The following is a 24903-nucleotide window of genomic DNA, read 5'->3' on the forward strand; positions in this document are numbered from 1 at the left end:
GTCGGGTGGGCGCAGGGATGGGGCTCCAGGAAAAATTGGAAAACCCGTGTAGAAGCAACAAGGGGAAGTTTGCCCAGTGTCTTTGGCAAACTCAGGTGGCACTACTTAACAGGGATTTTAGAAGCCAAAACATACCCAAGGCAATACAGCAGCACATGGGACGGCAGGAGGGGCCAGCCAGGCAGGGCCCCTATAGTCCCAGCCAGAACCAGGACGCTCTCCCAACACCGATGACCCTCCCACCAGAACCAGGACACTCTCCCAACACCGATGTCCCACCAGAACCTCCGCTGCCAACCTGGTACCCACCCACAAGTGGTTCTTGCACAAATCCAACCCAGCCAAAAACCACAGAAAGCCCTGAAAGGCCAACTCCTGGCTCTCTGCTGCTGGCTAACGCTTACCCACGCTCCCCCCGCAGACACGGCTCCGCACAGACGACTGCCATGAGGAAAAGCTGCCAGAGGACTCCGGTGCTGTGGGGTGACACCAGCTTCAGCCAAGCAAAATAATGGAAGCCCCAAAGCCACCGGGGCACCTCGGAAGCCTGTTTCTGATTTGCCGGCAATCTGTTCCCTCAACAGGTTCATCTCATTACTGGGCTACCATTTAGCAGGAGTTTTATCACCTGTAACATTTGTGCATAATAGATTCACCCAATTAAAATGTTATTTCCTTTAACAGCTCAGAGTCACATTTCAGTGTTCGCTGGAGCGTGTTTACCTACCTTAGAGTGAAGTTCAGTCCTCCGTCAACCCCTCGTTTCAAGGGCTGCCCTCGGGAACCGAGCGCCGACGGCGGCCCCTGTCCTTCCCCATCACCGATCGGTCCGAGCTTCGGGCTGGTCTTGCCAGGAGCATCGTCAGTTTGGCAGGGGATCAGTCCCCAGTGCCGTCCGCATGGAGAGACCCCCGGAGATGCACGCCGTCCTGCCGAGCGGAGGATCCCGCGCCAGGGCCGGGACAAGCCTCTGCTGAGAGCAGGCCTGGGGCCATGCCCACGCTCCGGGGGCCGGTACCAGCACCTGGACCCCTGCATCTTGGCCACCACCGCCCGCCCGCCGCCATCAGCTCCCGCTTCTACCCCACGCTCAGCCCCCACCGCGCTGGGAGAGCCACAGGCCAGCTCCGGGCCACCCAACGAAGCTGAGGCACAGAGCAGCGCTTCGGGAAAAAGCGCTCGAGGAGACGCAGCCACAGAACCTGCAGTGTTTTGAGAAAGGTTCAGCTCCCAGTGATTTTAGCCATGCTTGGACCCTCCGAAATTAGCCATAAAATTAATTTATACTTGTCTGTATCAATAAAAAATGACAAGTGGCAGCTCTGGATGTGAAACAAGATTCTATTTATGATGACTGCATACACGTTCTTACTAAGCACCTAAGTCTGTCAACAGTGATGGACAATAATGTCTAAAAATAAGTATTTATAACAAAATCAGGCAAGTTGCTTACCAGTTTTTAAATTAATAGCAGCTCCATAAACTTTACTTTAACAACGAAGAATAAATACCAGAGGAAACTTCCATCCATTTCCTATTTACTTCAGCTTAGCACTGCTTTCAGAACAGAATCAAGAGCGGGAAGTCCACGTTTAAAAAAATGAAGACCAGCACACTAAGAGCTTGTTTTCATTCTTTATACGAGGAGAGAATCAGGTCTTTCTGAGCAGCTCTTGTCTAGATAGGGACCCTTTAACCAACTGTTAATTTTCAAAAGCACTTACACAGTTTCATCTCAGCAGCAGGTTTTGATTACATTCAGAACAGAGAAAAACAGCCAGAGAACACCTTAGCTATAACACCATGAAAGCGCAAAAAAACCTCTTTTCCAACTTTGCTTGTCTTTCAGTGCAGATACAATAAACAAAGACATGGAATGAGTGTTAAGGGGAGGGTGGATCAGACACTATCTTCATCATCCCGCCTTGAGAACAGTCTAAAGTTCAAATTTCAAAGGCCTAATCACGTTAGCGAACCAGACAGGTATCTGGGAATGGTACAGCAGCACGAAGAGCTCAGCATACGTATCTGGGTTGGTTTCCTCAGACTACGGCAGATGTGATACTAATTAACAGATACATATCAACTGTTGCTCTCTCTTTTTTTTTTTTAAATTTTTTTTTTTAAATCTTTTGGTTATTAACCTTGACATAACCCATCGACCTTATTAAACAAGGCCATGAACGCCCATTTCCTGAATGCGCGGGCACACGGTGCCCAGCTTTACCAGCTCTGCAGAGCCTCCTCAGAGTCCCAAGTCTTAAGCTGATTCTGGTATCAAGCCGTACTTCTGCTTCAGGATTTCAACTGTAGATGTCAGTGCGCTGTGGGGGGAAACAGAACCATCCGAAAAAGGGTTTTTAAGGATTAAACTGCATTTTCCGGGAAAGAGGCATCAGCTAGACGCAGTACTGCATTTTGAACCAAGGAGAACATGAACTCCAGAAACCACAGCGTTTACATAGAAGCTTTTAGAAAGGGGTCTCCTGGGCTCGGAATTTGAAGTGCTCTTTCAGGATTTCTGAGCCTCCTGCTAATTAAGCTAAGCGACATTAATGTCAAGGTTCAACTGCTATGGGAAAAGAAGCAAAACACAACCCGCCCTAACTTGAAAGCCTCATTTCATTTCAAGTAAATAAAAAGATACGTTTATATTCAGCAAAGAGTGCTCACCAGCCAGGCCGAATGATGGTGAATTTCCCCGACACAGATAAGTCGACCACGGTTGACCCCAAACGACACTCTGGGCTCTGGACATCCCCTATCGGGCCTCCATCGATGATTAAGGACAACTGAGGCCACAGGTCTTGGAATTCCTGAAAAAAGAGAGATGTGGCTAACAGCCCTGAAGCTGGTTTGTGATCGTGTTTTAACAGACACTGCTGGACGTTCCGCTGCCAAGGGACGTGGTCCCTCTCCTTCCTCTATCAGGTCAGCTCACTTTTTTCTGTCACAAACACATCCCAGTTTGATTTCTGAGAACACATTTATCTCAGAGATGCAGGAAAGCCACAAGGATTCTCTGGCTGGAGACTTCTTAGCTGCACCACTGTGTATTAAAGAGCGCACAAAAAAAAAGCTAGAGACCTATTAAGACATTTGGGGGCAAGGACAGGGTGTCTGTCCGGTACTATGCACAGCTACACCATCGCCAGGGTCACAAGCTTTGCAAAAAGCCATCTCCTTGAGTAACAATTAGTTACCAGGCTGCAAGGAGCTGTACAGACAGCAGCAGTCTCATTGCACAGCCATCCCTCCCGCAGCAATTTCTGTCTTTCAGATTTGGCACCCACTTCAAAAGCTGCGTCTAAGCCTTTAAATATCCCTTTTCAGCTCTGCTCTCCTCACCCCTTAAGGTGAGGGTCACAGCAAGATAGCTACCCCACACCACATATCCACAGGCTGTTTTAACTAGAGATTACCATTTAAAAAAAAAAAAGAATAATAGCAGAAGAGAAATCCTTATTTTATTGCCAAAGCTGGCTTCCAATTGTGAGAGGCTGGGGCTCTGACAGACTACCACAAAAATGTCACTTAGGGGCAAAAGCAGACTTACCGAAACCGTCAGCGTGCTTGCCTGACAGCTGATGTTAGCACTTGTTAAAGCCAGTGGTCCAGAGCAAGCTCGTGCCAGCTCCCTAACAAAAGGGTGGTTTGGAATACGAACACCCACCAGCTACAAGGAAGAAGAGAGCACGGTTTCACACACAGTAACCATTTTTAACCTTGCCTTGCCTAAAACCCTCTTGACTTAAAGCTGATACTCTAGAGAATCAATACATCAACGCCTGCTGAATTAGTGATAATGACAGACACGCTTTCAAAGTTAGCCCCTAGAGTTGGGTTACGCCGTGTTCAAATAAATCACGGGGAGCACAACAGCACAGGGACCAGCTTCAGGAAAATGCCAGTCACTGCCAAGCACGCTATGCACATGCGTAAGAATAAAGGCTACTACAGCAGAAGCACAAAAACAGTGTACCGTCCCCCAAAAACACAGAGATTCATCCTGTGCGAAGACCTACCGATGTGAAAGGATTCAAGTCTTTATTTAGTTCTTCCGAACGCTTCAAGACCAGGGTCACAGGCCCTGGCAGCAGGTCCCGCAGCAGCTCGTCCGGCACGTTCACCTGGCAGTACCTGTGGGGCAGGAGGTGGTTCATGGCTTCACCCAGACCCGGCTCCCCCCGGGAGCAGCAGCCACCGCCACCGGCTGGTACGGCACAAGGGCTGGGGCCCGGTGCAGAGCCCCGGGGCACGGCACGGTGACCAGCGGCCTGCACCCACCTGTAGAGCCGCTCCACGTCCCCCAGGCAGATGGCCAGCGGCTTCCCCCCGTTCCGCCCCTTCAGGCTGTAGATGCTCCGCACGGCGGCGGAGTCCTGGGCCAAGCAGGCCACGCCGTAAACCGTGTCGGTGGGCAGCGCCACCAGCCCGCCCGCCTGCAGGGCACCCGCAGCGGCCGCCACCGCCTCCTTCCAGCCTGCGCCACACCGCCGGTCAGCGGGGCGGCTCCGCACCCCCGGCCCCACGTCCCCGGCCCAGCACCCTCAGCCCGGGCCCCGCACCCCCGACCCGGCCCCCCCGGCCCCACACCCCCGGCCCCTACCCCGCACCCCCAGCCTCGGCCCTCCCACCACCCCCGGCCCCGCACCCTCAGCCTCGGCCCTCCCACCGCCGCCGGCCCCACACCCCCGGCCCCGCACCCCCGGCCTCAGCCCTCCCACCATCCCCGGCCCGGCGGCCCCGGCCGCACACCCCTGGGCCCACAACCCCGTCCCGCTCCAGCGCCGGCCCCGCACCCCCGGCCCTCCCACCACCGCCGGCCCCGGCTCCCCTACCCTCCCCGCCGCCCGCGCCTCCCACCGGTACCGCACCCCGCGGGTCGGGCCGGGCCGGCAGCAGCAGGCGGTCGCCACAGCCGCGGCCCGGCCCCACCGCCTCCGCCGCCCGCGCCAGCCCCGCCAGCGTCGCCGGCCGCATGCAACAGCCGCTTCCGGCGCGCGCCCGGCGGCGCGGTGACGCAAATCCGGGGCGGTGCCGGGATGGCGGCGGCGGGGTGCGGCGGGCGGCGCACGGTGGGTGCTGGCGCGGGGCGGGGGCGGGTTGGCGGCCCGCGGTGCCGACGGTGACCGCCGCCTCTGCCGCAGGTGGAGGACGAGCTGCGCCGCCGCATAGAGTCCCGGCAGCGGCGCCTGCGGGCCCGCATCGCCGCCTGCGAGGAGCTGACGGCGGGGATGGCTGCCCTGCGGGCCGCCCTGGCCGCCGACCGGCGGGAGACGGGCCCGGCCCCCGCCTCACCCGGCTCCCCGGATCGGCGGGCGCCGGGCCCGTCCCGGGGGGACGTGGGGGTCTGAGGGACCGGGTCTGCCGGGAGTGGCCCGAGGGGGCGAGCGGCCCGTAGCGACCGGGGGCGCCCCGGCAGAGCCCGGCCCTGAGGAGCCAGCGACTGTCACCGACTGCCCCAGCTGCGGCCCTGGACTTTGCCTTCTCTTGTTGCACTGATCCCTTATTTTATTAATCTGCACTTTGAAATAAAGCGGTATTGGCTCAGTCCGCGTCCCGTCCCCTCCATACACAGCGGTCGGCAGCTGCTCGCTGCAGGAGCGCGGCCTTCGGGGGGATGGCACCCCTTGGGGTCACACGTGGCCACTTTCCTGGGCTACTAACGGGGCTGGAGCAGTTGCAGTGGCACCCGGGTTGTGGGGAGCAGCCGGCCCGCGGCCATAACCGCACTCCCCAAGTCCCTGCTGCGTGAGCAGGGGCTGGAGCCTCCTCCAGCTGCTGGGGGAAGGTTTTTTTGCCACATGTTTTAAAACACTGTTTTACTACACTGAAATCTTGATTTATTCAGAGTGGAGATTCAGTCTGTTTTCCTTATTGCCAATAGCTTTCCCCAAAGTTCCCATTCTCTTTATTGGAAAGTACTGGGCATCCCCGCTGTGAAGGTTTTAGGTACTAAAATGACCATCTTTACCAGAGGAAATTTTGCCTTTCACGGCACCTCGCTGGCGCTCGCCAGGGCGGGGGGAGGTATGCTGAGCACAGCTGGTGTTTGCAGGAAAGGGACCACGCAAGCATTTCCCACTTTCAAAAATGAAGAATAACACATAGATTCACAACATCCACTCTAACTCTTATCCGTGCCCAGGTGAAGTTTGTTTACGAAGTCACTGTTGGTGAGGGAGGGAAGCACCTGCTGTTGGAAATACCTTCATGGCCTGAGCTGGCCTAGGGGGCAGGAGGACGCTCACACTCATCTCCCAGCTAAGTTATAAATGCTCTTAGGAAAGACTATTATAACACAATGTTTAAATAAGCATTTAATTAGGATTCCATTAGTATTAATATTGCTTTCAATTCCAAAAAAGTTAATTTCCACTTCTTTGCAGATATTTCAAAGTACAATATTAACTTCATACAAAATGAGCAATTAAGCAAACACCATTATTTCACATTTTACATTCTTCAAAAAATACAAATTCATATTTTACTCTTTTTTGGGTTTTGGAGATGCTCTTCCTTTGGAAGTACTGTACCTGTAACTAACATCTTCACATTGCTCAATGTAAGCACATTTGTTCCCGTGTTTCATAGTTAAATAAATTCCTTTTAACACCATACACACATTCTTGAAAAACTGGGGTTTTCTTTTATTTCGTCATCTCCAAGACCAGCGCCCAGCTCCCCACACGTGCCGAATGAAACAAAAGCAGGAAGCAGCCAGACTGCGGTTCTCCCAGAGCTGCCGGGCGGACGGCGATGCTGAAGGCGGCTTCGGGAGGAGCCGGACCCGAGGTCCGCGCAGCCCTGCGCGCCGGTGCCGGGCTGGGTGAGATGGGGCTGCAACTACAACTCTCCAGAACAAGGGTCAGACAGTCAGCTCCGGTTCAGTAAGCAAGTGGAAGGACACAAAGCTACACAGCAAGAAATACCAGCTACTGTAACTACGGTACTGCAAAAACATACCCTTGATTTTGCTGAAAAAGATCATATGAAAAAAATTTCTTGTAAGAAAAAAGTAGAAACTGCATTTATTTGAGAAAGTGTACACTGCATAACAAACCAAATTTTGGCCAGCTTGCACACCATCAAAAGCATGGTGTGGGATTTTTAAACTAGTTCCAAGAACACACACACTCAGACTACGTACGCTACTACATAAATATCCAGTTTAATTTGCATTTCTCAGTGCAGACACAGAATCCAACTTCTAGAACATATGATCTCTATCAAGACAAGACGCAAAAAAGTTAAAAGTTCAGCCCTGTCCATGAGTATCAACTACAGGTAACATTTATAAAAACTTGACATTGTTTCCAAAATATGTTACGGAAAAAATAGTGTACCAATTAAAAACTATGCAATCAGAAATTTGTAGGGTTTATTAAAGACATGCTTTCTTCTTTTTTGTTTGGTTTTTTTTTTTTCTTATTTTTTTTTCCTTATAGTCCAAATTGACTCTACCAGTTCTGCCCAGCTAGCTCAGATCGCTCATGCCAAGGACTTTCCACCTGTAGATCTCAAAGCATTTGACAAACACAAGTTCTCGTGCTCCTGATTTCGGAGGGAGGGACGGGAGGCAGGGGCAGGGCGAGCGACTTGCCCAAGGTCTCGCAGCCAGCCAGCGGCACAACAGAGACCGCGACACCGAGATCCGGCTGCTCCACATCCCGCACGCGGCTGCCAGCCGTGCTCCCCCCCGGAATCAGGAACAGCTTTTCATCTCCAGTCAATTCCAAGGGCAATTTCACCTCAACTCCTCTCCCCCAGCAGCTCCACAACCAACAGGCCAGTCAGCAGCTCCTTCTCCGAGCTCTGTTTATAATCGGTGCAGGAAGAGTACTGTAAACAGTTTAACGACGTTGCTGCAGTTGCAAAAACAATTATCGTGGATGGCTGCAGAAGCGCCATCCTCCATGAAGTAAGGCAGGTAACATGACATCAAAAACAATTGCCAAGACAAATTTTAAAGGTGCAACATGCCCGTTTCAGACCAGCTTGTCACTTCTGTTCGTACTCGCGTGGCAGAACAGAGCGGAGGACGAGGGAGAAAGAATATACGCCAACAACACAGTTGCGTCCGACAGAAGTGACAAGCAGCCCACCAGAAAGCGTGAGAGAAAAGGCCTGCGAAAGCACAGTGCTCTCAGTGGAATATTTGCATAGATTGGACTTTGCTAATGATGCATAATTTCTCTTGGGCACAGACAGGGAAGGGCAGTATGTCACGGAGCTAGTTACTACGGAGATTCGGTTAGACAGACACAGACAGACTGACCACGCGGGACAATGATCTTTAGCTACAAGTATTGCACCAAGTTAAGTGCTCATCTTTGCACACCCCTGTTAACTTTTACTCAGAGCAAAAATAAACTTTGTGAAAGTATATACAAAAGAAATTGCAGCAATTGGGTTAAAGATAAAATAACCTAAAGTGCATTTTAGATACCAGTATGAGGTTCTGCGAACTAGTCTTCCTGGACACAGTCAGCATTACAGAAGTGCCCAATTCGTACTTTGTTCTATATAATTCAGTACCAGCATTTAAACAGTGCTGATTTTTCCATCCCTCCACCACCTACACGCATGAAAAGCGACTTCTCCAGCCTTCAGCTGCACGCCAAGTCTGCTTGCTTGGGTCACTGCTTGGCGACTAGAGCTACTCACGTTGGTAATTAGACCCATTCTACACGTTTAAGCTTCGGCACCCATCTAGAAACTGTAAGTAACCAAGTAAATCCCCAAAAGACACAAAACAGCAAAACCTTTAACACAGAACAACCCGGAGCCGTGCAGTTTTGCTCTTTGACTGATAATTAAAGGGGTTCGTGAAATGAAGATTTTGCAAGGGGAGGGCACGCTGTTCTCGGGGGCTCCAGCGTATTAACAGAAAACATACCCCTTTCTGGGAATCCAATGTCTTACCAAATCTACAGTGGTAGAAACTCCTCCCTTTATTAAAAATGTTATTGTGAATATGCTAAATGCTGGGCCAACAAGGGGAGAAGGGCAGAAAATTCTCTGGCACCGAGGAACCTCAGGGCTTTGCTGCAACCGCCCTCTCTTGCCAGCTGCTCGCAGGTCCCCTCCCATCCGAGCGCGTTACTGACCCCCTGTCAGGGCAGCGTTCCATCGCACAGCACTGGGATAACGCACATGTCCACTGCGAAACCGATCAGATACATGCAGCATGGAACACGCGGGAAAGCAGACCAACAATTAAACAACGAAAGCACACATCTGTACAACGCGACCAGGTGGGATGCAGGCGCTCACAGAATCACGCTGCTTTTGCCTCATTACACACCCTAATTAGTTTCACCTAAATTGCAGCCTGCCTGATGCACATAACAAGAGGGTAACAGCAAACTCAATGCACCTAAAAGTCAGCGTAAACTTGGAACACGTTGCTTTTCCCAGCACACACCAACAGAGGACAGCAGCTGTGAAGAGAAAGCAGCAGAGTTAAACTCCGACACCCGCTCGCTCGGGAAGGACACGTGCAGCCAGTCACCACACTTCAAATTAGCTTCCCGTCTCAAAGCCTTTGGTAGATTCTTCTACTCGTTTCTGCCACAAAGCAGTTTCTGAAGATGCTACAAGCGTGTTTTAGGTGGACTAAATTACGAGTAGCAAATGTAGCATGGAAAAACGCTTCCCTGAAGGATGGAAAGACTCGGAAGAGGTTGCTACGTCCCCCAGCTGTCACATTTCAGGCCACATCTGGTACCCTTGTCCCCATCAGAGAAAACCCCACAACTCCAGAGGAATCCGCATCAGCAGTCTCACACACGCGCGCACACACACACATCCACTCACCCTCAAACACCACAGCCACACCACGCAGAGAGGCCCGTCGCAGCGCCCGTGCCCAGGACCCCCCAGCAGCTCCAGGCGCTGCCTGCCCTCCTCGGAAGTGGAGCTCTACGCAGGAGAGCTGGCAGGAGACGCATCCCTGGGAGGACAGTCCCAGCCACGCAGGCCTGAGACTATTTCTTGTGTGTTCAAAGCAGTTCTTGCTGCCGTGACACCAAACTCTATCACCAGATGAAGCTATAGGAGAAAAACAAAGGAGGCCACCATCTCACTGCCCTCGAGGGATTCCTGCTACAAGAACAAAAAGGAAAACACCTTGTTAATCCGTGTTTCACGGATGCAAACCTTATTGCCGCAGGACCCACATCCCCGCTGCCACAGCACTGCAACACACGCCAACACGCGCAGAGGGGAAACACAATTAGTGTTTCCCATTCAGCTGGTGCCCCCAAGCTCATCACTGCAATTACCAAAAAAAGAGAGCACTCTGCCCTGGCAGAGTCAGACAACGCTTGACAGGCAAAAAGCATTCTTTGCACAGCCTCTCCTCCCTAACGGGACACAGTTTTCCCTCCTGCACTTAACGACTGGAAGCAAGTTGTCAGAGGCACGAAGCGCCAGTTCCCTCCAGCCCGACTCCCTCCGTGCTTGGCAGAGGATTCGCAAGGGGATCGCACACACGAGATCGCTGACGCCACTGTCCCAGGAAGACTGTGACAGCGGTGTTGGTAAGGCTACACAGAGCATGTCGCAAGAGGGCTATAAACCTGCTAACCATCCGTATCCCGAGGTCTGGCTGCACTCCTATGATCCTCCCCCAGCAGGTACAGAGAGCAGCTTTGATCAGAGGGAAAGATCTCTATCCACTAGGAGCTTGCATTCCTAAATTTAGTGCGCAGAGACACTCCACGTTAATTGGCTTACAGTCATTATCTTTGTATCTCGCTAATGACAACGCTGTAAGCCGAATAAAGACTATTTAATATTCTTTCCTTTAACACAAAAAGACTGACAGCCAAAGCCAGAAAGATGGATAAAACACTATAAAATTACATTTTTTAAAACAATGCAGCATAAATAAACTATTTAGAATGAGACTGCATTTATTGCAACATTACAGGCTTTTTGGTGGAAGGGGGGTTTGTGTTTTATTTACCCTGAGTAGGTTAGAATATAGACTTTCAGTTTGATATGAAAAACTACTATGTTGTGTAACATCTTTTAGTCAAGAAATAGCCCCGTGCACAAAAAGCTGGCATTGCAGTAGGTTGGAGGCAGATTCAGGCAGAAATTATGTAGCTTAACAGAAAAAAAAAAAAAAAGGAAGCGTTTAGGGACAGCTGAAGGACAGACTCACTGAATTCAAACTGAATTTATGTTGAATCATTCTGAAAATTTTCCTAGGAGTTGTTCTTGACAGAAGATGAGAGTAACCAGCAAAGGCACCATGCTCCTGATTAAACAGTCGCGGGGGTTAAGAGGATGACTTGTTTCTGAACAGAGCCAAATAAATCAAAAGAGCAACAGGCACCACTCTGACTACTCCTGGGACCCCCCGCGGCCTTCAGAGAGAGGCAAAAAAAACCTGACTCGACCCCGAGTAAGCAGGGGCTCCCATTGTGTTCCCACGTTGTGAAACAGTGTGTCTGCCACCACACTTGTAAGTCCTAATGAAATTAAATGAACAGATCTATCAGGAGCACAAGGTGCTTGCGCTCGACTGAAATAAATTCCACAAAGTTTCCATAGGCTTTAGTAACAGCGTTGCCACAAAGCAAACCCAGGCATCAGCTCCCAACTCAGTGATGTGACAATCACATTCCAATAAAATTGTGGATAAATCATCTTCTACAATAATGCCATTTTCTACTACAGCAAATCCTTTCCTGGGCTCCCCCTATAGTGCATGGTTAGTATCAGACGTAAGAGACAGAGGAAAATTATAGACCCAAGGAGCTGTAACAAAGACCCACTCGCTGCCAGTACCTTAATCCCAAACATAAGTGATGTGCAATTGGAGACAAACTAACCCCCCCTTTTTCTTTTTAAAATCTTTTTGCAAACGAGTAACCTTAACTTCTGTGTTCACATATGACAAGCAAAAGTGACAGACAGTGCAGCCAAAACAGTTCATATATAACTTAGCTTTTTCTTTTTTTTTTTCCTTTTCTTTTTTTAGATAGATTCTCAAAGACGGATGTACCTGGGACGTGACTAAGATGACATCTGTGAAGCAGAAATAAGCCACAAAACTTCCAAAGAGGAAGGAGAAAGAATCGATCCTTCAGTTTCTGCTTCTAAGGAGAAGGGTTTTACCCTCCAGGTGCAAAGGAAAATCTGGAACATCTTCACTTAGAGAAGCTGCTATTCAAACCAATTTCTTCCTCACCCTGCAGTAGTGCTTCGATTGGAATTATATTAGATGGGGTTTCAGGGCTTTGGAGGGACAGAAAGTCCGATACATCCATGGCACTTAACGTTTCAGTCTGCGAGTCTGAAGGGTTAACTATCTGACTGCCCTGCCCACAGGAAGGAGAAGGGGAAGAGGAAGGAAAGGTCTGAGGCTGCAGCTGGGGAGCTGGCTGCTCCAAAGCTTTTGAATCAGGTGAGGAACATTCCTTCTTAACGGTGGCTTTATCCTTGGCAGAGTCTCGGCAGGCACACTGACACTGGCAGGCCTCCTCCTGCTTTATAATAATGACAGGAACACTGAGACCAATCTGCTGAACAGCGTTTCCTGAAGGTGAAACAAAGACAAAACACAACGGAACTACATAATTTCACAGCGGGGAGAGACAAATCATCTTTGTTAAATTAGATTGTACGCACCTTGCAGCACAGATTATGTGTTACTTTGTCCAAGCACAATTAATACCTCTAGCAGATGATAAATAAGAAAAAAGCGGCAGGTACTCTGTTGATGAGCAGCCTGTTCAGGTTGAACCCAGGCACTAGAATTCCAATCTAAATTTTTTACGCAGCACAGTATGTCTCTTCTGACAACTGTTGTAACCTTTACAGCATAAAATCCGATAAAGAGCAGCATCCAAATGCCCCCGATCTTTGAAGACGATGATATAACATTACACCAGTAATTCTACTCCTTGACACCAACACAGGTATTTTCCTGTTCATGTTCTCTTGTCTGCTTCCCTTTCGCATCTTGCTCATCACGCTTCCTCCTCACTCTTCCTATGCTGCTCTACTTGCCCGGCTTCCTTTCTTTTTGAAGATTTAAGTTTTAAGCTTACCTGATCTCTCTTGACTCTGATTGATTCATCTTTGCAATACAACAACACCGTGTAGGAAGCACATTATGGAACAGAACTTCTACAGTTGTGTATCATTTTGATAGTGCTTACAAAAAACAATTACTAAAGAACTGATTTAAGTTTTACTACCCGTTTCATGTCTTCATTTAAAAGAACAAAAAACAAATTGTGTCCTTGCATTTCTATCTCTTATTCTTCTCTGTAAGTTCCATTAAAATACCATTTTTATGAATACCAGATCTGATTTGTGAACCTGATTATTGTTAGAGAAATTACTACAGGACGGATCTCAGCACCGATCTATAAATCCGCAGACTGCGCTTAAAACCCCAGGAAGGTAAAAAAAAAAACAAAAACGATCGTCTTCAACGTTTCTGCAAGCAATAAAATCACCACAAAACCTGGTCAAGTAACAGTACAACAGAGAAAAAGAAAGGAAGTTCAGCGTCAAGCTTACCTGTGTTGCCAGCTACTGGTAATGCAGTGGTAAAAAAAACCTTTTCTACTACTTTTGGAACTTGTGGCTTTAAGGAAAAAAAAAAAAAAAAGAAAAAAGTGTGAGTTGATTCCAATCAAATTTCTATTCTTCAAATTCTAAATAGCTGCAATCAAAAGAAACAGCTATACACACATTGCAAAGAGAACACACAGAAAAAAAACCAACAAGTTAAAAAATATAACACTTAAGCTTGTTTCTGGGCTATGTTCTGGCTATTGCAGAACTCAGAGCATTACTTCAGTAGTCCTAAAGACGGGGAGTAATCACCCTCCCCACTACTTGCTTGTTAACACAGCTAGTCGGTTTTGACATCTGAATGACCGTATTCTTAAAAAACCTGCTGTGCTTGCTCCTACTGCTTGTACCTGCTGCCATTCACTCTTGACTATTTCCAACTGAGAAAGTCTAAAGACAGCGACAGCATTCTTAAAGATAAAACACTCAAAGTCTCAGCTGTCCAGATTTACTGGAGAACCAGAAACACTGTTTTCCTCGAAAACTTTTCGTTATCTTTATCAGGCTGTATCAGGAAGAGACAGATTACAAAATGTGTAAACACAAACTTTACAGCGCTTTTTGTGCTTCTAGTTGTCCAAAGTAATAGATTAAAACCCACGTATATTCTCAGGCCACGTGGTGCGCTCTCCTGGATAAAGCAAGCTGATACCTGCTGGGAGAAGTCTGTCCCTGGGGAAAGGACGACAGCAAATTTTTTCTGAACCCTGGATTTCTCTGTCTATTCTCAATTTATTTCTCTATCTATTTTAGGGGCTGTATTGGTGACACACATATAGTCCCTCCTGGTTTGTATCTTACAATTCCAGGTTTGATGCCCATCCTTTTCAAAGGCAAGGACTCTAGGAGGAAGAGGGACGGTTCAAGCTGTTTCAAAGCTGTGCTGCATATACTAACCATTTGTTCTTGGCTTTGCGGAGAACCAGTGGCACCATTTAAGATCCATTGCAAGTTTTGCTCTCCCATGACAATGCTGGACTGCAGAATAGCGGTGCTCTGAGAAGGAGTAATTGTTATAGTCGGATTACTGGTCAGAACAGAGTTCGCACCAACAGGCACAGTCTGAACTACAGCTGGCAGGGGCTCAGTGGCACTCGATGCTGTTGGGGCAGATGCCCCAGCAACCACCGAAAGTCCTTGTACGATGGGCTGTGGCGGTGTCTGAGTGTGCTGCAGGAAGTCTTGGTGACTGGCCGCAAACTGTGTGCTGTGAGGAACAGGCACTTCTGGGGATTGTAAAACAGTTGCAGGATTTCCAAATGCAGCTTGCTGTGAGCTGGTTCCTATGGAGGAGGGAGCAGCAGGTGCTGCTGAGGCTTGTAGTGCTGAATGCGAAGGCTCAGAGATGCCAAGCTGCAGTACAAGTGGAAGAGACAACGACGCCGAGTCTCCTGCAGAAGGTGGAACAGCAGTGACTGAGTCTGCATCGCCATTAAAACCTTCAATCAAGGCAGCTGCCAAAAGACAGAAAGAAAAAGAGATACATCAGTTCTCTTAAGATCTGAATAAACAACTTTTTCAACAAACTTATCAGCTGGCTGATGGATTTTTGCAAAGTAAAGCATTTCCACTTTCACACCTTCAGACCAGTGCTCAAAACCATGTAACACTAGGCGGTGAAATCTAAAAGTAGGCCCAAATTCAGGAAGCTGGTGACGCTCAATACTACACACAAGTTGATCAGCCTCACTAGCTCTCTCTAAGAAGCCGTTTTATCAGGGGGTTTGTGCAGCTACATCAAGAGACGAAGCTTGAAAACAACGTTTATGCGGCAAGTCCAAGAGCATCACCATCAGCGTTGTACAGCAGCATGCTGTAAATACTCGGGCGGTTCCCCCGTCACTGTCCGAGTGTCACGCCGACTGTGAATCCAACGCATTTCAACACAAAGGAGTTTCAACACTGAAATTAAAGTTCTGTTTGCTATTCGGAGTTATGTGGGGCAGTAATCTTCAGTTTGAAACGATGAATGAAGTACAAGCACGCAGAGGGGGAGAAACTGTCAAAAAGCTCTCTCTTAAAATAGTGCAGATAGAATTTGTACCTGTCTGCTGAGAGTCATCCTGATTTGTGGTATGATCTGGGCTCTGAAACATAGACTCAAAGATGCTTGCTGGTGAGATTGTGCTAAGGTCTTGTCCGTGTGTCTGGCAAACAGAAAATAAAGAGGAAGACATCAGACAATGTTATGATCTCAGGTGTCCATAAACTTTGCACAAATCCCAGTCAAGCAGCATACGGATGTCAGAAATAACTCTCCAATTAACCAGCCACCTTCAGGAAAGGCAACATTTTTCACTTATCTAGTGTAAAATGACACTTAGATTTTCATTGTGGGTAATAAAAACTACCAACATAATGAGCAAATCCTTACAAAAATAAATAAGTCCTTCAAAAGTAAAATATATTCTTCTGCATCCGTACTTTGTTTAGCCCTTATTTCTTGTAATGCTCTGTTAGAAACAGAAATTAATTTGTTCCTGGCTGTTTGTGAAACCTTTTCTGGAGCAGAAACAAAATGGCTCCATTTAGATTACATCCTGGACCATGCACTACCATCACCCACGCTGCTCTAGGAACAGAATATATTGAAAAGCTGCATACTGCCTCCACATCGAAGCACAAAAGAATTACACGGTCTCATTAATATCTAATTTTCCTCAATGTAAAATTTAACCTCAGTCAACAGTTATCAATAAGCAAGTATTAGGGTAAAATCAGCTGGAGACCCTTTAAAAAACAGGTTGAATTAAGCACAGCATAATTTGGAGGAAAATCCCTCTTTCACTCAGTTATTCTGCTTTTGGACAGAAGCGTTTATTTTTTTGTTCCAACGTTCCAAAAAGGACAGCAATAATGTCACATTTACAGGCTCGACAGGGTGTGTAAGAAACACGCTTTTTGTCCTGCAAACTACGGCAAGACACCCAAGAGAGCAGCATTCAGTACATCTAAACTAGTTCTACCCAGAGGCACTCATCTCCACCAGCAAAATGAAAGCCCAAAGCAGAGCATGCCGGAGGCCTGAAGACGCGGAACAGAAGCAGCCAGCCAGATCTGCTGTGTTCTAGCTGACAGGACAAGCACAGCGCCAGAAAAAAAAAACGCAAAACCCAGATTATGGGTGAGGCAATTCCCAGACAGTAACTCACCGGATTAGAGTTCTCCCGCAATTCTGAATCTGTTGATATGAGGCTTAAGTCGCTCAGACAAAGCGAGTGGCTTGTATCCTGTAAAGAAGAAAAAAGAAATTGAGTTATATATTAAAAAGATAGTGTCAGAATGTTTTAAATTACTTTTTAGAGTCCATACAATTCTGCCTACGCAGAATTTTTTTGACCCAAGTGTCAGTTCTAAAATCAAAGGAGCAATATTACTAAGCAAAGTATATTTAGTAACTGTCAAGGATTCTTAACATCTCCTCCACATCACTTCAAAAAAATTAAATAAGCTGGAATTTGAAATTAGCACAGGAACAAGTCAGCCTACAGAAAATAAAAAATTTAAACCTTAACAGTTAGTATTTATTTTACTTCACGTGCTTATTATGTAGTCTCAATTAAAACATAAGATCTACAAGGAAAGCACGATAATATATAATTCCCTATAAACCTGTGTCAGTATGTGGCATACTCGTCAAAGCAGCAGTAGCCCAAGCATTAATTTTAATATGATTAAAATAAATAGACAAAGTTAGATGAGCTTTTCTAAAAAAAAAAAAAAAAAAAAAAAAAAAAAAAAACAACACAAAAAAACCCAAACCAACTTGATAACCAAATACCATGCTAGAAGTTTCAGAAATACTGATCCTGCTGCTTACTATCAGCATGCTACAAACACAGCAGATGAGAGTAACCCTACACTGCCCTCTCGGATGCCAGCCATTTCGGAATTGAAATTGAATTCTCAATTCAAAAGAGAGGCGCCCGCGGGCCCCTTCATGGGAGACAGCGCACCAAGTAGTTACAATTCCCTTTGAAAATCCCAGCCTCAAAAGTTATACCTTTAGAAGAAGCTGCAGGCCAAGTAACTTCTTCCGCAAGGTATGGTTTCGTATCCACCTAACACGGAAGCATTAGGAAGAAGTGCTACTAACCTCAGACACATTGTTATTGGGAAGTGCATTATAGGAATGTCCTTTCTCATGACCTTTCATGTGACTCTTGAGACTATACTGTGTACTAAAAGTCTTCTCACAGCCGTTACTGGGACAGAAGAAGGGTTTCTCCCCTATAGACAGCAAAAACACATATAGCAAAACTTACAAACGCTACATGAGACACATACTTTTAAAGCACATAGGAGAGTGATAATGTTTTATACAAACAAGATTGTTTAATGCCACTTCACGCATTAAGCATTCTTGGGAGTCTTGCAGATAAAAGCTTCCATTTTACCACATGAACTGACACAAGAACACAACATTTAATTTTTATGCACTGTTACCGATACATTTGTGAAACATGTTCATGAAATTCAAGGCCCGTCAGGCATAAATGGAATACTGGGGCTTGCCCTGGCCCAGGTGCAGGAGTTTGCACGTGGCCTTGTTGAACTTCATGAGGTTCACACGGGCGCACGCCTCCAGCCTGCCAAGGTCCCTCTGGATGGCATCCCTTCCCTCCAGCGGATCAACTGCACCACTCGTCTTGGTGTCACTCCCATATTATACACACACACATATATATATATAAAAAAGTATAAAAGCATATTAGGATTCTGAGAGTTAGTATAAACTGAATAAGCTCAATCAAAGAAAAAACAAACCCTTGTGACTTACCAGTATGTGTCCTAACATGTGTTTTAAGGTGGTGGCTCGCAGCAAAAGCCTTTCCACAGCCGTCATGCTCACACCTGAATGACACCACAGAAGAGTTAGCATCAGGCTGCTTCGATGCATTAGTTACAACTTCAGATCATGCTTTGCAATAGACCCAGGACTCTGAAAATCAGGCCTAACGCTGCTCTGTGTTAGCAACCACATCTCTCCCGACAGCTGCTACGCGTGCTACACAGACTACAGCAGGGCTCTGAATAGGACTTGAAAATTCAAGCATGAAGTCTGCATTTGGGGGGGACCTCCTTCACAGGATAAACATTCATTCACAGCAGAGAAGCAGCAGTATGTTTTAGAAACGTGCTCATCGTGACACACGTTTACATTTAAAAAAAGAGCTTGGCTATTCTTGTCTTTGAAGACAGTCATTTCACCCACTTTTACAGGCAACGGAGGGAGCTCTAGAACAAACGTGCTCAAACACTCGCCGCCGTCACTTTTTTCTTATGAGAAGAGCTTTTCATTCAGGACAATAATAGCTGCCTTTTGACACAGGTGGCCTATTACAGAAGTCCTACGGAAGTAAAAACTGCCAACCAGCATCTTACCGAAATGGCTTTTCTCCTGTGTGTGTTCGAATGTGCTTCCTCAGGTCACTGTGCGTTGTGAAGTATTTACTGCAGCCTTCTGATTCACAGTTAAACGTTTTCCCTGTGTGAAGCCTCTGATGTGCTTTCAACCTAAAAAGCATGCCAAAAAAGTCCCTCTTACAACTTGTAGTACAAGACGGCCCCTACCTGAGGCAAGCAAGCCATTCATTCAAATGTGCAGGACAAGATCAAAGGCTTAACTTATTCTGAACTGAAGGTAACTAGCTTATAGAAGTAACTGGTATCACTTCCAAAGTCCTCAAGCAAATCTATGAATTCCTTGTGTTTGTGCACCATCTTCAACACTATTACAATATAAATAAGCTAAGTACGTCATGATAGGTTCTGCCATGCTACTCTTGGTATCGCATTTCCATGTTTTGGGGGGTTTATACCCATATACCTGAAAGAAGCATAACAATTGTATTCAGACACAAACGAAAAGCACACGCAACTTGCAAAACAGCAACAGCCACAACTACAAGAGAAATAAGCAGAGCCTTCCCACCTGTACAGTGTATTGAATGCCTTTTCACAGCCCTGCACATCACATTCAAACGGCTTTTCCTTAGTGTGCACTCGAACGTGGATTTTGAGGCTGTAGGAGGTAAGAAAGGCCTTGCCACAGCCTTCTTGATTGCAGACAAACGTGTATTCCCCACGATGTGTCTTTTGGTGAGTGCGCAGGTTTCCGGCAGTGCTATAGGTGCGTGGGCAGCCCTCAAAGGTGCACTGGTATCTCTTAACCTAAGAGACAAAATGCTGCATAGTTAATTTTTAAGCATTTCTGGAATCCAGGCAGGGTAGAACTGTAGTTAAACGTCAAAGACCATGGAATAGATTTTGACCCCTAAGGCAAAAAAAAAAAAAAAATTATTGCCATTTAGTTATCAGATAACTTAATATTTCTGCTGCACTATGCGAGGAAGGAGTGGCAAACGTTGGAAAGCAGGCTGACCTTACAGAAGAAGAGTTCTGTAGGCAGAAAGAGACCATGTAGAAGCTTCCAGCGTGCAAGTCATAACGCTTAATTACATCTCGTTCTCTCTTGTGAAGTAGAAGGAATAAGCCATCCGATATGCTTGAATAAATTCATCTTCAACATCAATTATCAGACTGACAGCTTTCATTTGACTGTTGCAGTGGAGAAACCTTAGCATGTAAAAGTGGCTACAGAGCCCAGGAGAGAACTCGATGGTTGACAGGCAAGAAGCAAAAGAGTATTCCAATAAATGTTAATTTGGAAACGCTTAGAAAGGCAACTCAAACTCACAGCAGAGGAGCAGGAACCTGCAGATTCAGCATTCTAAAAACTAGTCAGGAAGATAATACAGCAGGGCATCAGCCAGCAATTTTCCTCTTTTCCAAGGCACAAAGCACCTCTCTCACAATACCTAGTACTACTGCTTAGAAAAGGCTGCAGACTGCCTTCAAAAACACCAGACACTGAATTGGGGAGAACCGGACAAACCCATACGTAACCAGCGTGTAACACCGGTTTCTACCCATCTCATGACTCAACTGTTCTTTTTTTCCTTTACGTACGCCCATCAGAAAAGAGCATTTGATAATCACCGTTCTTTACTGCCACAGCTTGGAAGCTGAGAACGGAATAACATGGGATGCCTTGATCTATTGTCAAGTAAGTATAAAATCACTTTTAGGGGACAAAATTGCCAGTAGGACTCCATTAACAAAGCTTTATAAAATCTGAGTATATAGGAGCTGAGTAATCTCTTGTGTAGTCTCACAAGTTACACGAGTCAATCTCTTGTTGATCCCACAACAGGCTGGCATTTACCTTCAACTTCCTTTGATAAAACCTTAGTATTTGTTGAATATTAAAGCTGGTGAGACATATAAGAGATCCTACAGAGAGCACAGAAATATCATAACTATAAAGCCAGCAACGCATAAGACAACTATAAATAACATTTTACATATTGCATTACAGGACATTCTCCACCGTACTTCCCATAATACACAAGCAATTTGACACAGGCATGAACTACCTAAAAGTCAAACGAGGAGTCTGTTAAGCTTTCTAGGTGTTCACATTTAGGTCTAGAAAGTGAAAGAAAAGAATATTAATTATAGATTAAGGATTTGGTTCCTAGCTGCCAGTGCACACATTTAAAGGAATACGACAGTAACACTTTCAGTTTAATGGCCTGAACTATGACAGAGGCCTTGCAGTGCTCCCACTTTTCTCAAAGGCCAAATCTTTATTTCACAAATCATGCTGAGAAGGATACTGCAGGCATGAAGTGATACTAAAATAAAACTTTCTGTAAAGCAGCAAAGCATTTAGTCCTCTCTTAGGAACGTTAGGAACATTAGCACATCAAATAAGCACTGATTACACACATAAAATTATGCAGATATTGACCATGAAAGACTTCCAGTTACAGCAGCAAGTAGTCAAGACCATCACCACGCACAAGCAACAACAACAAAGAAACATGGCAGCAACAGGAAAACCCACACATGGCCGGGATACGCAGCGTACAGCAACAAGGTGCCTTGAAGACACGGGCTGTAGCTGCACGGCACGTGCTTTTGCAAAGGACAGCGTGCTGTCTCTCCCAAGGAGCCACACCAGAGGGAAGCCAGAAGAGTCTTAATTAAGCATTTACCTTAGAAGTAGGAACTAACTGTCCAATAATCAACCAGACTGGCAAAAGCCGCATCTGACACACTGTGCCAAAGTCTACTTAAACTCAGTCTGCCTTTAACTCATCTTGAGTTGACAAGGTTCCCCTTAAATTGCAATTTCTTCTATGTCATCATTGAACACAAAAATTAATGAATTTGAAATAGAAGACTATAATCACATTTATTCTTACAGACAAAATTATAGTGAGAGAACTATAATATAACAAAAGGAAGTTAAAGGTAGTTAATGAAGTGTAAAACCTTCTTTTGCTTCATAAACATCTAAGATTGACCTGAAAATTTAAGACTTTAAAACAGGGTGAGAACTGCTACATATGTTTTGGAAGTACCAAATAATTGGACTGCTGACTTTTCAAGATGAGCCAAATATTCAGGGGTTTGAGAGCTTCCCCTCCCCACCTCCAGAAAATTTATCAAGCATTTGAAACAGCAGGACAAAAAGGGCTTTTCAAGATGGAAGAGTGTCACATATGCTTAGGACTTATTTCCACTGCATTCAAATTATAGGGTAACACCCCTCCGCCCCCGAAAATTAATTCAAGAGATGGAAAATAAATTCACATACAGGATTTCACTAGGAAATCCCAGGTCTAACAAGCATTTTTTAAAAAGAAGCAGTGAAGAAATAAAATCAGTATAATTGCTTGTGCAGTCATCAACATCTGTTTAGCTAGTACACGCTGTTCTCAGACACTACAGATCGCAGCTTATTATCCTACAAAAATAAAAGAAAATACTGATATGACTGACATAAAAAATTAACCATTTTAGCAGCTAAGAAGGTAGGATACAGCAGCTGCTCATAGGAATAATAACTGAGCAAAAGGAGTTCCTTAGACTTAAATGGGCTTATTGAGCAAACCTCAGTCCAGAAGTTTCACAATCGCAGAGCTGACCTCCTACAGCCCCATTTCCTCACTGCTGAGCGAGCGATAATGAAGGTCCCCTGCTAATCTAAATTATTCAGAGCGTTCAAACCCAGCTTCCTTTCTCAGCAAGGGCCCATTTCTGTAATTCTCTCTTACACTGAATATCGGTTACACAAGCAGTTGATACTACCACAGACATTCGTACAGATCATCCCTTATTTAACTCAGAAGCACCAAAAGGAAGCACAAAGTTGTCCCTGTGTTGGTATTTCAGTCAAACTTGCGTTACTTTTGTGCCTAAAAAGCAAGAATCTCAAGTCAGTCTGCACAAGCCCTCATCACTTTTCATGCAGGCAGAACTCATTAGGAAAACAGAATTAAAAGTAATCACCATTTTTAATATGTAAGCTGACTTAAGCTTTCAAAATACAACAGCTTCCTTTATTTTCTTCTCATAGTTTCCCTATAAGTGACATAATAAAACTACAAGTTCAGCATCTTAAGTTTCATACTTTAGCTACTGCCAACAGTCTGGAATTTAACCTGCAACTTGGATGTGCTTTTCTCAACAATGTGGTTAACCACAGCATAACAGAGTTTGTGTTCTTTTTAGTTAACTCTGAACTCAGGAAATAATTACCCAACCGAAAGAAAAATAAAAGACCGCTAAAAATCACATACGCTACTAATATAAATACATTTTCAGTACCGTATTTTCCTGCTATCTAGCGTGTTACCACATGTCAAAAAGTGCTTCCTGGCTGCTTCACAAGAAAGTGACACTCACAGCTTTGCTGCTGACCCACTAAGTGACTGTGGGAAACAGCCTGTTATCAGCACAAAGCATTACTATCGCTAAGAGTAACAGCAGATTTCATGGAGTGTCATTCACTCCACTACACAATAACCTTTAAGAACAAGGCAAACTTCTACCCACAAAACTACTACCTCCCAAACAGCTTTAGAAAACTACGTTTTCAAAGCATCTAAGGTCACCAGGTGAAAAGCTCTCACAAGAAGCACAAAATTCAGAATGATATTTAGCCACTTACTTCTTTAAGCTTAGTTTCTGGGCATTCAGACTGCAAAGTGAGCGTTGCTCCTTCGATATTTCTTGGCATAGGAGTTGAACCAGGATTTATTGTTAGGTGAATCTGATCTGGAGAAATAATATGTTGCACATAACCCTGGGACATTCCTTCATGATCTGCTATTAAATGAAATCCTTCTTCATGACCCTCTGGTAAAAAAGGCAAGTGATCACCACATTGTCCTTCATCCTCATCATCTTCCAACACGCTGTGGTCCTGCTCTATTAGAACAGTTGTCCTGTCGTAGACCGTCCCAGATGATGAAGAAACCATCCCGTTTTTATCAGCGAACCTCATCATATTGTCATCTTGGGTTAAATCGTCTTCCTCCGCTTCATAGTAGATAGCGCTGCCGTCGGGACTGTTCTCCCCCATGGCTCACCGCCTCTCACTGCGAGACCGCGCACTCAGCCCGGAACGACTCATCTGCAACACAAGGACGGGCGGCGCCGGGTCAGTCGGCTCTGCCCCGCCCGGCCCGGGCCCCGCTCCGCTCGCAGGACGCCGGGCAGGTGCCCCGCGGCCCCGGCCGCCCCCCAGCCCTAAGGCGGGCGGCGGCGGGGGCGGCGGTGGAGACGCCGGGCCCTGCGCCGCGGCCCCCGCCCCACGGGCCGGGGAAGGCGTCTCCTTCCCAAACACGGTGCTACACTTCCCCCCAGGCCCGCCCCCGCGGCCTGAGCGGGGCCGCGCCGCCCGCCCCCCACGCCCCCGCCGCGCTCACCGAGCTCCCGGCAGCGGCGGCACCTCCTTCCCCGCCCCGGCGGCACCATGATTACCAGCACACTCACTTCCGCTTCCGGCCGCGCACGGCCCGACGGGAGCGCCGCGCCCGCCGCGGGGCCTCACGGGAAGAGGCGGGGAGGAGCGGAGCGGGGCCGCGCCTGCGCACTCGGCAGCGGCGTCCAGCGCCACCCTGAGCCGCCGCCCGCACGGCACCGGGGCTCTTCTGCTCCCCATCCCCCCGGGCCGGGCCCCCTCTGACACCCACCCCGGGCGGCTCCTCTGCTCCCACCAAGCGAAACCGGCCCCCGCGCACGGGAAGGCGCGGTACCAGCGCCAGAAGAGCAACAGGCCCCGGGCGGGGAAGGGGCCCCGAAGGCCGAGGCCCAGCCTGGCAGCGGCGGAGATAACACACACGTACCACAGCCAGTGTCAAAGCGGGGTTATAGCATCGAAATACAGTGACACGATAGAAAAAACCAGCTATTTCTTCCATAATGAGCACAGGTTCAAAG

The 24903-nt window shown here is 47.0% G+C and overlaps 2 protein-coding genes across 5 annotated transcripts; both read right to left on the bottom strand.

The window, feature by feature from the left end:
• Positions 1 to 1321: 1321 nt before the first annotated feature.
• Positions 1322 to 5030, bottom strand: YRDC (yrdC N6-threonylcarbamoyltransferase domain containing). Of its 2 annotated transcripts, none has more exons than XM_074563230.1 (6): positions 4878 to 5030; positions 4288 to 4483; positions 4026 to 4140; positions 3557 to 3676; positions 2674 to 2816; positions 1322 to 2324 (listed from the first exon to the last, which is right to left on the bottom strand). In XM_074563230.1, exons 1-6 carry the CDS (start codon positions 4981 to 4983, stop codon positions 2261 to 2263), a joined length of 744 nt encoding a protein of 247 aa, XP_074419331.1. In that variant the 5' UTR covers positions 4984 to 5030; the 3' UTR covers positions 1322 to 2260. The 2 variants fall into 2 exon arrangements, with proteins under 2 accessions (XP_074419331.1, XP_074419330.1); XM_074563229.1 differs by having other exon boundaries at positions 4842 to 4998.
• Positions 5031 to 7443: 2413 nt separating this feature from the next.
• Positions 7444 to 24490, bottom strand: MTF1 (metal regulatory transcription factor 1). 3 transcript variants are annotated; one of them, XR_012584206.1, is made up of 12 exons: positions 24390 to 24480; positions 23630 to 24094; positions 19541 to 19779; positions 18991 to 19122; positions 18386 to 18459; positions 17702 to 17835; positions 16758 to 16835; positions 15650 to 15752; positions 14503 to 15059; positions 13549 to 13615; positions 12023 to 12556; positions 7444 to 10110 (listed from the first exon to the last, which is right to left on the bottom strand). XR_012584206.1 is itself a non-coding variant. In XM_074562797.1 (11 exons), exons 2-11 carry the CDS (start codon positions 24041 to 24043, stop codon positions 12168 to 12170), a joined length of 2187 nt encoding a protein of 728 aa, XP_074418898.1. In that variant the 5' UTR covers positions 24044 to 24094; positions 24457 to 24490; the 3' UTR covers positions 11867 to 12167. The 3 variants fall into 3 exon arrangements, 2 of the variants coding, with proteins under 2 accessions (XP_074418898.1, XP_074418897.1); XM_074562797.1 differs by lacking the exon at positions 7444 to 10110 and having other exon boundaries at positions 11867 to 12556; positions 24457 to 24490; XM_074562796.1 differs by lacking the exon at positions 7444 to 10110 and having other exon boundaries at positions 11867 to 12556.
• Positions 24491 to 24903: the final 413 nt, after the last annotated feature.

The sequence above is a fragment of the Larus michahellis genome, chromosome 19, assembly GCF_964199755.1.
Source record: "Larus michahellis chromosome 19, bLarMic1.1, whole genome shotgun sequence".
Taxonomy (NCBI): Eukaryota; Metazoa; Chordata; class Aves; order Charadriiformes; family Laridae; genus Larus; species Larus michahellis.

What these genes read in the sequence shown, in the direction of transcription:
- YRDC (XM_074563229.1), bottom strand. Translation starts at nt 4,983, where the DNA reads ATGCGGCCGGCGACGCTGGCGGGGCTGGCGCGGGCGGCGGAGGCGGTG. An exon ending in GACGTGGAGCGGCTCTACAG is followed by an intron (nt 4,141 to 4,287) that starts GTGGGTGCAGGC and finishes CCTGCCCCACAG; the next exon opens with GTACTGCCAGGTGAACGTGC. An exon ending in ACTTGAATCCTTTCACATCG is followed by an intron (nt 3,677 to 4,025) that starts GTAGGTCTTCGC and finishes TCTTCCTTGTAG; the next exon opens with CTGGTGGGTGTTCGTATTCC.
- MTF1 (XM_074562797.1), bottom strand. Translation starts at nt 24,043, where the DNA reads ATGGGGGAGAACAGTCCCGACGGCAGCGCTATCTACTATGAAGCGGAG. An exon ending in ACATGTTAGGACACATACTG is followed by an intron (nt 17,836 to 18,385) that starts GTAAGTCACAAG and finishes TGCTGTCTATAG; the next exon opens with GGGAGAAACCCTTCTTCTGT. An exon ending in ACCAGTAGCTGGCAACACAG is followed by an intron (nt 12,557 to 13,548) that starts GTAAGCTTGACG and finishes TTTCACCTTCAG; the next exon opens with GAAACGCTGTTCAGCAGATT.